The sequence below is a fragment of the Cibotium barometz genome, chromosome 2 (genome assembly GCF_041138505.1).
Source record: "Cibotium barometz isolate CiBa-2024 chromosome 2, ASM4113850v1, whole genome shotgun sequence".
In the NCBI taxonomy this organism is placed as follows: domain Eukaryota; kingdom Viridiplantae; phylum Streptophyta; class Polypodiopsida; order Cyatheales; family Cibotiaceae; genus Cibotium; species Cibotium barometz.
This window is the reverse complement of record NC_141047.1, coordinates 35,414,624-35,428,346: the sequence shown is the minus strand read 5'-3', so window position 1 is coordinate 35,428,346 and position 13,723 is coordinate 35,414,624. Positions and strand designations below refer to the sequence as shown.

At 44.2% G+C, this 13,723-nt stretch overlaps 1 protein-coding gene and 1 long non-coding RNA gene across 5 annotated transcripts in view; both read left to right on the top strand.

Moving 5' to 3' along the window:
• Positions 1 to 3,997: 3,997 nt before the first annotated feature.
• LOC147640991 (uncharacterized) lies at positions 3,998 to 4,622 on the top strand. Its single transcript, XR_015268700.1, has 2 exons — positions 3,998 to 4,244; positions 4,379 to 4,622. It is a non-coding gene; the product is annotated as an uncharacterized LOC147640991 (long non-coding RNA).
• Positions 4,623 to 4,687: 65 nt separating this feature from the next.
• The window catches only part of LOC147640990 (putative ion channel POLLUX), an 81,936-nt gene continuing 72,900 nt past the window's right edge, over positions 4,688 to 13,723 (top strand). For all 4 annotated transcript variants that reach the window (XR_015268699.1, XM_086817004.1, XM_086816999.1 and 1 more), the window contains exons 1-3: positions 4,688 to 6,401; positions 6,509 to 6,556; positions 6,654 to 7,298. Coding sequence is in view for 3 of the 4 variants with exons in the window: in XM_086817004.1 (XP_086673130.1) it covers positions 5,505 to 6,401; positions 6,509 to 6,556; positions 6,654 to 7,298 (1,590 nt within the window). In the remaining variant the exon portion in view is untranslated. The remainder of the gene's footprint in view (positions 6,402 to 6,508; positions 6,557 to 6,653; positions 7,299 to 13,723) is intronic.

The following is a 13,723-nucleotide window of genomic DNA, read 5'->3' as shown; positions in this document are numbered from 1 at the left end:
TAGATAGTGAATGCTGACAAAAGAGAAAATTTTAGTTTTAGTATACAAATGGATTGCTTAAAGGATGCATTACTAAATAATTATATGAGTGCACTATTACTAAAGATTTATTTTACTACTCCTAAATAACTAGCCATGTTAACAAGAGTAGATCATTATCATAGATTCAAAATAGTACATTCGACACCAGACTTGACTATTTATCTATATTAGATTGAACACAACAAGAAAAAAAGCATGAAGCTATATATATTATTATACTAAAATGGTGTATATAATGCTCTATGAATTAGGAAGTGATTTTGTATTACAAAGTTCTAAAAGTTAAGATAAAATTACAAACAGTATAAGTGTAGGCTTTCATAGTCATAACCACTTTCTTGTCATACTAGTGGGAGTGACCCCTACATTATCCTAACTACTCAATAGTTCTAGAACATCCTACTTCTCGACCCAAAAAGATTTCTCTCATCCTTGAGTGTATGAGCTCTTGTGGTGCCATCGAGACTGCTTGGGCTTGGACAACCCTTATAAGGAAAATTGCTTACTATCTTCAACCACAAACTGCATGTACCCTATGCTCCTCCACCCGCTTTGGAATAGCCTTTATGCATCTCTTGCCAATCACGCTTCCAAGTATGTCCATCTTATATAGGTAAGGTAAGTGGAGGGACTTTTGGTAGTGCCCATTGGTATATATCTCCTTTGTGTAACATATGCATTGGCATAGTTGTTACGAGGCGCGCCTCTAACGGTTAGGCGTACGAGGTGTACGACTGCCTGATCGAGGCATCCACAAGTTTTTTTTATTTTTTTATTTTTTTGCTGGTTTGAGTCTTTAGACGGGGGCTTTAAGGGCCCAAGGCAGCCCCTCTCACACACACACTCTCTCTCTCCCTCATTCTCTCCCTCCCTCCCTTAAGCCTTTCTCAAGACCCAAAGTTCAAAGTTCAAACTTCAAACACACTAGGATGATGCTGTTGTTTATACCCACTTTTGGAGCTCTCTCTATACTCTACCGGTTCATTTCATTTTACTTTGAAGTTTGTACCCTTAAATCTTGATGATGTATCCAGATGATGATGATGGACTATTTTCGTCTCATAGGTCATTTTGGCCTTTTGTAGACGTTTAATATAGCTTTCTTTCTTTCACACACACACTCTCTCTCCCTCTCATACACACCCTCTCTCTCCCTCCCTCAAGGCTCATACATACACACTCTAGTCTCTCTCTCTCTCTCTCTCTCTCTCTCTCTCAACTTTCACTATATATATTATATCTATCTATCACTATATATATATATATATATATATATATATATATATATAACAGACGCCTCTAACGTGCCTCTAACGTCTCTAAAAAATACGAGTCTTTCGAGGCGCGTACCATACCCGCCTCGTACCAAACGCCTCTGACGCCTCTAAGAACCTTGTGCATTGTACACAAAGTAATATATTGACTAGTTATAGGAAAGGAGGGATATATATCAAGTAGGTATATGTATGGAAGCTAGCCTGCTTTTTGTCCTTTTTAGAAAATTTTAGATAATGGATTTTAGATAAAGAGACCTATGCAAATAGTTTTTTGAGGAGCTTATCCTCTTACATCACAAAGTATGTCAGGATGTGCCACCAAATAAGCCTAGCATTTGCAAAGGTGTTTGCATGGGAGAGATGCACATCCTCGCCGCAAAGTGCAAATAATAAGTCTAAGTTTATTGTGGATTGGATATATTTTGCTAAGAACATGATGGCTAATGTGGTGATATAGAGTTAAAGAAGAAAAGATGTCAGGAGTACTAGCAACAATAGCATCAACAAACAATAAGTGTCTCACATGCAAATACAAAAGATACTGTAATCTTATTGATGTCAAAATTACTACATGGAATTGGGCCCACATCAAATGTGTTAACAAAATCATGAGAAGTGTAGTGATCGACTTGCCCTTGAATATGCAAGTCAAGAATTACCCAATGTGGATGAATTTTCCATGGCATCCTTATTTTTTAAAGAAAAGATATCTTCTTTACAAAATGATTTGGAGCATAGAGTTGAGCCACATTCAAGGGAATGCAAGTGCCTCTAAATTGAAATTGAGGTGGCCTCTAATCTTCTCAAAACTTTGAAGCCTAGTTTTTTGGATGGATATCTTAAACCATACAAGAAATGTTCAAGTACCAAGATATGTATAACTTTCCTTAAATCATCACCTTCTTTGGTTGAATAAAGCAGTCTTAACATACTTTTTATGACTAGTATATGGAGTTTCGAACAACTAGCTTGTTGAAAAACAAGCGTATGGTCGATTCAAATAAGCATGGTGGTCAAGATCAGCTAATTGGTCAAATCTCCATTTAACACTATATAGTAGTGAAAATGTATACATTATTATCAAATATTACTATATAGTAGTGAAAATGTGTACATTATTATCATATATTACTATGTTGTAGTGAAAACGCATACATTACTATCACATAGATTAATGTATGCATTTCACTATATAGTTATGAAATGCATACATTACTATCATATAACTAAATCATTTTTAAAGACTAATACAAAGGTATCTACATGAATATCTGCAAAGAAACAAGACGATATGGTGAAAAAACATATTAGTAGAATGCTTGATAAACATAGTTGCTCAATGAGGTGAGAAAAACAAAATATGGTGGGAACCAAATATTCACACAATTGCTAAGTGAATTAGACGTATCTGTGAGTGCAATTTTGATGGCTAATGCAATTGCACATGATGGTGAGAGCCGGATATTCACACAGTTGCTCAACCCATGAACGTGCTTTGCATTAAAAAATTGCATCAATCCATCATTGCAATAAAACCTGTGAGTGCAATTTTGATGGCTAATGCAATTGCACATGATGGTGGGAGCCGGATATTCACACAGTTGCTCAACCCATGAACGTGGTTTGCATTAAAAAATTGCATCAATCCATCATTGCAATAAAACCGTTGCCCAAGCACACTAGTTTTCTTTTCTTACCCAAAGTTTGGAATAGCCTAAGACCTTTTTTTAAACAAAAGTAGTGAGAAAGATTATTCTAGGCTGGTGTTAGAAAAAAACCCGAGTTTCTTGTAATTGCAACATTTCAATAAGCGCTCAAAACTTGCACAATTTTTTATTTTTTGTATTGCAATGGTTATTTTAGAGACGGAATTGATGGATGGGAGAAGGGGGCAGGTATTGAACCTGGGTCAGGTTTAAAGAAGAAAAACCTTCAAACTTGAAAATTTCCTTTTACTTTATAATATTTGTTTATACGTGGCATTATTTAATGCAATATAAACGGTTCTTACTTATACGGTCCTCCGACCTGGTTTGCAGCGTGACCATCCCCCCCTTGGTTGTCTTCCTACCCCCTCTTGCTCTGCTTATTCCGGGCTACCGCTCCTCCTCCTCCTCCTCCTCCTCCTCCTCCTCCTCCTCGTCCACCTACCCCCTTGTGCTCTGCTTTGCTTATTTCTTCTTGCTCCTCGCTAGCTAGAGGGCTGAAGACATACAAGAGAGCTTCGTGTGTGCAGAACACACAAGAGAGACCATTGCGCGCACGCAGACATGGAGATGAGAGAGAGAGAGAGAGAGAGAGAGAGAGAGAGGGGCGATGCCTCTGTGAGAGAGAGAGGAGGGGGGGAGACGCTTGAGAGCGAGAGAGAGAGAGAGAGAGGAGGAGGCATTAAATCCACCTGCCCCATCCACGTTAATCCACCTGCCCCACCCACATTAATCCACATGCCCCACCCCTTTAACAAAGATTAATCCACCTAAGCCTTTAGCAAAGCTTTCGCTAGCAAAAGGGAATATTCCGAGCAAATTAATTAATCTTAAAAAAGATGTCGGGTCCTTATTTGTTTACATTTTTTTCCTAAAATTAAAAATTCCATACTCGGTTAGGAATCTCGGCACCTAACGGTCCTAACCCTGAAGCTTCCGCTAGCAAAAGGGAATATTCCAAGCAAATTAATTAATCTTTAAAAGATGTCGGGTCCATAATTATTTGTTTACATTTTTTTCCTAAAATTAAAAATTTCACACTCGGTTAAGAATCTCTGCGCCAGAAGACGACACAATGGCGCATCCCGGAGGTTTGCACACGTGTGCAAGCGAGAATCTGTGCGCGAGAAGACGACGTACCGCCTTACGTTCTTCCATCGTCTCTGCGATGATCGATTCTCCCTCACTCGCTTACGTCCCAAAGCTTCAGACAGTTCCTGTAAGCTTCCTGCTTTTGCTTGCAATTTAAAGCTGAAGTTTATATTATCTCTATAGTATGTTATCCTATACTGTCTCCAAAATGCCAGCCAATATGCATGAAGGCACGGTGTTTTCACGCATTTGTGATCGCAGATGCGGCGAGCTTTAACTCATGATGTCAAGGAATGGCGATCATGGAAACACAAAGAAAGAAAGAAATAAAGAAACAAGCATTCAATGCACATGTTGCATATCATAGCATGTTCCATATCCAGGCATGCCGGGTATCCCCTTCAACTTTGATCGAACATAGCACCCCAGCCATGTCAATGACTGGTAACCATGGAGCCACATAGAAAGAGAGATAAAGAAGGGTCTCCAAAGGTCGCAAACACATGTTTCCATAGCCAGGCATACATACAGGATCCCCCTTCAACTTGGATCTTGGAGACTCCAACCTAGCACCGACTCTGGTATGATTTCCAGCTATGGGAGGCAAGGTGGCATGGCGCTTCTGTAGGGATGGCTGGCATTAGCTCATGTTGGTAATGATTGGTGAGCATGGAAGAGGAAGCCAGAGAAAAAAATTTCTCAGCGTGTCAGCCACCTTGTAGATTTGCTGATGCTTGCAATGACTAGTGAGCACAAAGATAGACGGAATTTCTTTTTTTGGTACATGTTCAGCCACCTTTGTAGGTCATGTGATCATATATGACAAGGATTGAACTCTGATTGTTGGGCTAGTATGTCAACCAACTACCAGTTTGCCACACGCTGAGAGATGCCAGTGCAGGGTGCACCACCAGGGGGTTGCTCGATGACCCCCATCTCGTGCTTACAAGAAGGTCAGTAGAACGTTCGGCTCCTGCCTGTGGTTCATTTCTTCGGATAGCCCTTCCATTGAATTCAGTGCACCAGAAAACACACATATCGTCAATTAGAGTTGGAACAGCTTAACTGCTTCAAATGCTGGTGCTCTTCAGGATGAATCTGTGCAAGTTTCCCATAGTCCCCTTCTCCCATTACTCTGAAGGACCAACAGAAATGCATTGGAATTGGCATCAGAGAGGCAGAGCCATGTTATTCCTATAGGAGAGCTGGAAGCTTTAGTTGCACTAGGCACAGGGTTGATGGTGAATCACTGTCACTCTGGACAACAAATGAGAAAAATGTTGGACTTACATTCCCTGCAACCAAAGGGCTTGAAAGCAGTACAATGGAAGGTGTGTCAGCTTCACAAGTGAGATGTAACATTTGTGTCACATTGTGAGAAGCTTTGATGACTGCTGAAGACATGCCTGAGGGTGAATCAGTGTTGAAGAGAACAACACATGAGAGGAGTGCTGGCTGCACCGTTTCTACAGTCAAAAAACCAAACAATGACTCGGTGGAAGCTCGGCCGCCAACATTACGAAGCAGAGTTGCTCCTGTAGTACAAACAGTGAGTGTTTTGACTTCTGAACACATGTCAAAGAGAACAGCTAATGAGAAGAATGTGCAAACAGACAGTTTCTCTTCTGTTAGCACTTGGTCTTCCAATAAAATTATGGGATTTAAAGGTACAAGAAGAGTTGGAACGTCTCCCAAAAATAATATCAGGTCCAAGAGTACTTCAGATATCTGTCCTAGCTTCCTGGATTCTGGGGAGGCCATTAATGGTGGGGAATGTCGACAAACACAGACGTTCAAGAGACATCAATCTGGGGTGGAGTCAAAAAAGGGAAGGGAGGACTACCGATTACAGTTTCAAAGGTCTAAGCCATGGGCTGATTCAGCCCAGGAATCTCCCCAGAAACAGTTATATCAACAAAATTTACAGCGTTTCCATGGAATCAAACATTCTCAAGGTGAAAGTCCTACTCAAAAGCTTTATCAGAAAAAGCTACAACAATCTAATGCAAGCATGCTTTCTCAAGGTGTCAAAAACCCTAGGGAATGTGCATTGCCAGCCTTAAAGAAAGAAGATGATCCCAGTGGCCGCATTAGCATCAAGCCTAGCCTCCCGGTTGATTCATCGGAGGGTCTGGAGACAAGGTCTGCACCTCTTATTGGCTCCTCTTCAATAAGCAACAGCTGCGTTTCTGCTACTTCTGACTCAATTACAAGAGAAAAATCATTTATGGAGGGGTCCTTCAACAACAAACATGGGACATGGCTCACCTTTGCATTCCTTACAGTATGCTTTTATGGCCTCTCTTTCAGTATCTTTCCTTTGATCTTTGAACAGCTAATTCTTAGCTTCTTGCTGTTTCTAACCAGGCCTCTTATTTTCTTTGGTTGCAGCTTCTGATTGTATGTTCAGGTCTGACACTAAAGATACTGTTACTTGAGGTATCCTTTGCCCAAGCTTGTAACCTTATGTTAAGACACGTGCCTTGGTTCAATCTCCTGCAATTTGTTGCATTAAAATTCATGTGGTGTTCTGCAGATAGAGATTACACAGCTCCATGGATTGCTTGAAAGATGCACAAGTGTTGACTTTGATGTTACAAAGGGATTGATAGAAGAACAACAAAATGACAGAGGTTCCGGCATTACTTTTCAAGAGATGTTCATAAAGGGTTTAAGCAAGGTTGCCTTGCTTGTGATTATCGTGCACCTCCTCTTTGTGCCTTTTTTGCTAAAGAGGAAGATCCACCAACTTCAGGAACTGAGTAGGAAGTTTATCACAGGCACTGAGGAGGATGCACCAATAGACAAGCGAATAGCCTATGGCGTGGACATACTTTTTTCAACCCGTCCTTACATGAAGCCAGCTGCATTGTTACTTGCCACGGTTCTACTAATTTGTGGTGGCGGGATTGCATTGTTTACAGTGAGTGACGACAGCCTTTCGGATGCCATGTGGCGTGCCTGGACGTATGTTGCAGATTCTGGAAATCATGCTGACAGTGAAGGGACATGGCCCCGTATAGTTTCTGTGTTGATAAGCTTTGGTGGCATGCTGATCTTTGCTCTTATGCTTGGACTTATCTCAGATGCCATCTCTGAGAAGGTGGATTCCTTACGGAAGGGCAAAAGTGAAGTCATTGAGAGTGGGCACACTCTCATCTTGGGGTGGAGCGACAAATTGGTAATGTTTCTCATTCTGCCTGGGCCTGCATTGTGGTGCCCTCTTGTTTGTGCCATCCTGGTTGGCATGTTTGTAACTCGAGCAAGGGGCTTTCACGCTTAACTATTACTGGAAATCAAACACTTCTGGATGGCTACAGCCACATTCACAAAAAAAAACTTGAACGACAAACTGGAAAAGAAAGAAATATGTTTAAGTGACCCACACCGGGGCCGGAATGGGCCGACACTCCTCGTGGAATCTTATATTGCCAAGAAGTATTTCATATATACAAACCTGGGAGTCACGGCCGCCTCTTCTTTCTGATTGGAGAGAGGCCAAATTATTGAAAATACAATAACCAATGTTACAAAAACATTGAGGCCTTTGACATATGTCCAAAATGAGATATTGTGATCTGTAGATATTCCAATATCTATGCGGGAGTGATCTTCCCCATATTCAGAGGCCTTCATAAATATCATAGAACTGAGCTAAATCATTAAAACCAAAATACTCCATGAATATGTGCAAATTCTTGTTTAAGTGTATACAATCGGAAATCTCACAGGTGCAACCCACATTTGAATCTGAGCAATGTAGCTGGGTAAAATCAACAAATCAGTCGGTATGGGCAGAAACAGGGTGTAGAACAGCAGTCTGGGGTTGTATGGATGCTTTACGAGCATGTACAGGTGCCGTGTGGTCAACAAACTATACGTACATCAGTACAACAGGTACAGACGGGTGCATAGATGCTGTTGGGTGGCTGTAGATGTGAAAACAGGCTAAAGTAACACAAATCTGCCTAGATCTGCACAAATATGCAAAAAAGCATGCTCACATCCTCGTTTTATGTATGTCCAGACTTATAAAAGCGTGTCGAGGTAAGAGTGTCCCATAAAAAATAGAGTGTCCATGCACAAAATAGAGTAAACGTGGGCTCTTCGTGAATAATCTAATTAAATACACAATGCCCATGTTACAAGTTGTGTGGTATTTTATTCAAAGTGTCCAGTGTTTTTAAAATAATGTGAACTGGTCCCATAAAACACACACTTGTCCTCCTTTAAACCTTGTTCACATGGTCCTTGTCCATGCACTTCGTGGAGGTTTGAAAAAGTAGATGTCTACAACCGAGCATGATCAACAAAAGTAAGTGTGAGCCTTCTTACGCTGGCTGACAGGGTCCTGGGCTTGTCATAAGGCTGTCCCAAGTGCTTTAACGGCTGGTCTAAGGCCTAGGTGGCTCCTGGATAGCCCTTCCATGGCTGTCCATGAGGCAGGACTCCTACAGAGTCTCTCTTGACCTAATTTGGTGCCCATGCATCCGACTGGTAGCCTAATAAATGCCCAGTACACCTCTACATCGTTCCAGAGGGCTACAGACGTACGGTACATGCACTGACTTCGTGTGCTTGACATGCACACCTGATCATGACCCTCTACAGTGGATCCTTGGCTGACTTGCCCCAAACAAGGGCTCACAAAGGGCCAGTTACCACTCTAAAACTTGCACCTGCTGAACAGATATGGCCACGTGGCATCCAAGTGCGAAATGCACATGACATCCCCTTCTGCCTAACTTGACGGAAGTTCTTGTCAAGCCTCCAAATAGTCTATTAATAATGTTGGATGATCTTCAAAGAAGTTGTTATCAAGCGAATTTGCTTCATGTGTCCCTCGGTCCCAAAACTTCGTGAGGAATTGATGCTAGCTCCCAGTGGAGGGGGGGGTGGGGGGCTGTCTTGCCCAAGGAAGAGTTGGTAGATCTCCTCCTCTAGCTTAGCGAGATAGGCTCGTTTCTTCCTCCGCACAAGGCGCCGAAAGATCATCCTAGCCTGTCTATGCGTGTGAGACCCGATGGCAATCTCACGCTGTAGCTATGCTCGTGTCTCACGACACTCATCATCATACCAACTGTTCTGTGGGGCAGTGCTGCGGGGGTGGGTGGAAGGGATAATAGTGCAGGGAAACGCATATGAGGCAGATGCATGTAGTACACCTGCCATCCTCTCGTGATCTCGTCCAAAGGGCTATGCGGGTCTAAAGCAAACAAGCCATCAGATACTGCATCTTGATAAACCCCAACTGTCTCATGTGTAAACTGATATCTCGGGTACCTAGGTAGATGAGTGGCTGGCCCATCTCTTGGGGATCTACCTACTAGTGTGAAACTCAGGTATGCATGATCGGCTGCTATGCCAATGGGCCTACTGGAAATCATGAAACCCCGCACATCAGGTATCAATGAAGGAGATCCCATCAAGTAGTCCACTGTGCTCGCTCCCCCTTTAGAGTTCCAGTGTGTGAGAGCATCTGATCCTTGCCATCTCGATAAGCCATTGTATATGACCAACCCATGTGCACTCCTGAGTGTGAGAAAATGCCTGCCATAATTTGTAATCTCCCCCTCATCCTGTGCTGATCTTTGCAACCCTGCATCCTCTGCCGTGATCTCCCGGTACATAGCCTCTTGAGTATCATACAACTCTGTCTGCTCTGTGCCTGTACGTGCATTAAAGTCTCCCAATAGTAATATGTCTCCTATGCTGGCAAACCTCATGATATCATCATATAGTGGTATATAGGGCGACTCTCCTGATGGTGCAAACCTGGAGTGGGGTGGGGGAAAGTAGCATACCACCACATATAGCTTGCGGAGCCCCCTCCGTATATTCGGACCCACATGTACCTCACATCTGCATCTCTATGTACCACATGTATTTTGTCATGAAGCTCCTCCCTGTAAAGTATTGCCACTCTTCCAGATCCTCTGGTACCTCCCATTGTGCGTGGCTGAGGGCGGAAAACTGATTCCCATCTATAACCTCTTGTTGAACTCATGCTGAAGTCTTTGGTGGTTGAGGACAAAGGAGACCATGGTGTTGGCTTCCTCAATGAGCGGGCTGATCCATGGCAATGCCCCGATGTCCTTGAGGAGGTTGTTTAGGCAATGAGCCATACAAAAGGACACCGTGACATGTCCATACATACCTTGGAGAATAGCTCCTGCCGCCCTATTGGAAGGCTCCCCATCTGCAACAAAGCCCACTACATGCTCGGGGCCAACGATCTCCATGGTGGTAGCCCACTCTGCCGCAAGCACATCCGTACTCTTCCCGGTGCCGGATGCATCATGAGATGAGATGAAGTACATCTCCCCGCGGGAATATGCAACCACGCTGTGAATACTCCTCTTGTGGGTGTCACTCCATCCATCCACAATGAGGGAGACTCCGTTCCTCTCCCATTGCCGCTTTGTGTTGTCGGCCGCTTGCTCTACAATGCGCTTCTCCTTCTCGAGCAATGTAGTGCGCAAGCTCTCGGATGAGGGGGGCGTATAGGTTGAGCCATACTCCCCAATCTTCTTAACCATGATCTTTGAGTATTCCGACCTATTCAAGAAAGTAATTTACTAATGAGAAGGAGACTAGGATGATGAAAACATGAATGATGAATTGGCAATGATCGATTGCACTTACCTAGCCGCTTGAAAGGCAATGTGGTCGTGGAAGAAGAAGCGGGCCACCGCCATATCCACCTCCTCCTTCAACTTGGTTCCAATTCTCCCCAAGTGTAGATTGTCGTCGTGGGCCACGTAATGGTTGAGAGGCCGTGGAGATGGAGGGTGCCGGCGGCGTCGTGGATGGAGTAACATTCCGACTTGATGGTGAAGGTAAACAACTAAACAACTAACTGAAACTGAAACAACAACTATGAGGAAAAGTAAGGTACTAGGAGCTCCTAATGGATAACATCTGGGAAGGAAAACTCCAGCAACAAAGGTAAGCATCATATACATCACTATCCAAAGATGTCTCATCGGTTGATGGCGGATATCCTCAATGTCCTCCATGGTGAGTACTCTGACTGGACGTCTCCCATGCCGTGCTAGTATGGTCCTGATCCTCTGTTGTAGTCTCCGCCGGTGTCGGGATGGGCCTCTCATCTTGGGGCGCCTAGACCGCCCCAACTCTATAGCCCGATCAATCAGTGTACCTCTGGTGCGGCTATACTCTGGGGCTAGCTGCAATGCCTGCTGGCCTGACGGCTCAATCTCTGGTCGAAAGAAGTCTGTAATCTGCCTCCGATCTCCTCCCTCTCAAGAGACCCTCTCTATGTCTCCTCAGCTCCAGCAAATATAATCCGAGGCATCTCTGATCCTGGTATCTCATGACTCTGGAAAGTGGTCCGAAACCCTCTCTGAACAGGCAGTGAAAACGGCCTCGTATCTCATAATATACTGGACAGTGACATATGTAATGTAACTCTGTCTCTGGCTCCATCTGGCACAACTGACAAATCCTGGCCTTAGCTGGTACTCCTTTGAATCTGCCAGTCTCAATCTCTAGCTGGTGTGAGGATGTGCGCATCTGACCAATAGCACACCGTACCCCATGAGAAAGATGAGTATCCATGTAGCTGGGTCTAATCACAAACCCATCCTCCGTGAGCTGGAGAGAGAGAGAGAGAGAGAGAGAGAGAGAGAGAGAGAGAGAGAGAGAGGCCTAGAGCCTAGAGGCTTGGAAGTTGGAAGACTCAAGAGGCTTGAGGGAGAGGTGAGAGAGAAATGAAATGAAATGATATATTAACGTCTCTAAGAGGCCATAGTGGCATATGAGACCAGAACTGAGAGTACATTTGAAGTTGGTGTCTCATCAAAGAGAACAACTAAATGAGACTAAAAAGTACAATAAACTGATTGTCCTACAATTATAAGAACAGAACTGTAAGACTCCGAGATAATACTGAGTAGAAAATACTGGAAAATAATGAAAAATGTATATCAGGTAGATCCATGTATGCTGATCAGTTGAAGTGTTGCCCTCTCCTTAGATCAAGTATCTCCGCCATGGGGCTGTCTAGAATGGAGAGGTCGTAGAAGCGAGGTAGGCGCCTCCGATGCCGAGCAATAATGGCTTTGATCTGGCGACGGTGAGGATGCCGTGGTCGGGATCCTGGTGGGGGTGGCCGGCGAGCACGACATAAGATAACTGCTCTATCAGTGCTGACTCCCAGGGAGCGTGGTCGGTGCCCTGATGGCCCAATGGAGGAGGTATCAGGAGGTGTGTGGGCTGGGTTGCTGGTGTTGGTGCCGAAGAAATCTGTCAAGGTCCTCTGTCTAGGTACATCATGGCTTGGCCTCCTTTCTGCCAAGAGGGTCTCTTTGTGTCTCCTGAGCTCAAGTAGAAACAATCCCAGGCATCTCTGATCCTCAAACTCCATGACCGTGCGTGACGGCCCAAAACCCTCTCGGAAGAGGCAGTGATATCTCCCTCGGATCTCATAATAGACTGTACATCGGCAAATGTAGTGTTCCTCTGTCTCTACCTCCTGGTAGCATAGTTGACAAATGCGGTCATCCACGATCTGATGCACATATCGCCCTGTCTCAATCCGCAGCTGGTGTGATGAGGTCCGGATCTGCCCAATGGCACAATGTATCCCATGTGATAGGTGTACATCCATGTATGCCGGGCGGGTGATAAAATCATCCGGTGAGAGGTGTAGAAAATGGCTCTTGTAATGAGCCATTTTCGTGCCCAAGGGCTCAAGGGGGCTAGTCCATGTCCTCTCTGTGTCCACTCTGATGATATCCATCCTGATCACGCGGTTTGCTTTGAGCGGGTGAGATCCAAAAATGGACAATCCAGACTGTATTGAAAGGGTGGTAGTGCCTCTATCCGCAAACCATGTAGGTCAAACCATGATCTCATGTGAGCGTACCAACAATGAGTATCTCCATCCTCTGCCAAGTGTATGGATGAGGTCAATGCCAATCGGGAGTACCTCTGCTGAGGGAGCTCCCATAGCCGGTGTAAAAAGGTAACTGCCTGGAATAGGGCCTCGGCTACTACTGGTGGGGCACCCAGCTCAGCCCGAACAATCTCATGTGGTACTGATGATTTTCTCTGAATCATGCGGGCAATCATCATAATCAGTGGTCTCTCCATTTGCCTCCATCCCTCATCTGTCCCTCTTTGAGATCTTTGATGTATAATGGGTCCCCAAATTGGAGCTCCGTACAGGAGGGTCGGTGTGACAAGCGTATCAAATAGCCACAATTTGGTGCGTGGCTCCTGAAACTGTATCTGTGCACATTGCCTCTCAAGTGCCCCCAAGGCTGCATGCCCTCGAGCTAATCTAGCTGCTACTGCCTCCTTTAGGGAGAAACGCGGTCCTGTGAAAGTAACTCCCAAGTAGACATATGACCTGACGTACTCTACCGGCTCCCCTCGGAAAGTGAACTGAGGCTTTGATCTCGTCACCTATGCGTGTGTGGTGTTAAACAACCTTGGTTTTCCCAAGGTTCACTGTCAGATCTCTATCCGCACAGAAAGCCTGTGAGAGAGAGAGAGAGAGAGAGAGAAAGAAAGAAAGAAAGAAAGATATATTAACGTCTACGAGAGGCCAAAGTCGGCCTATGAGACAAAAAAATAATA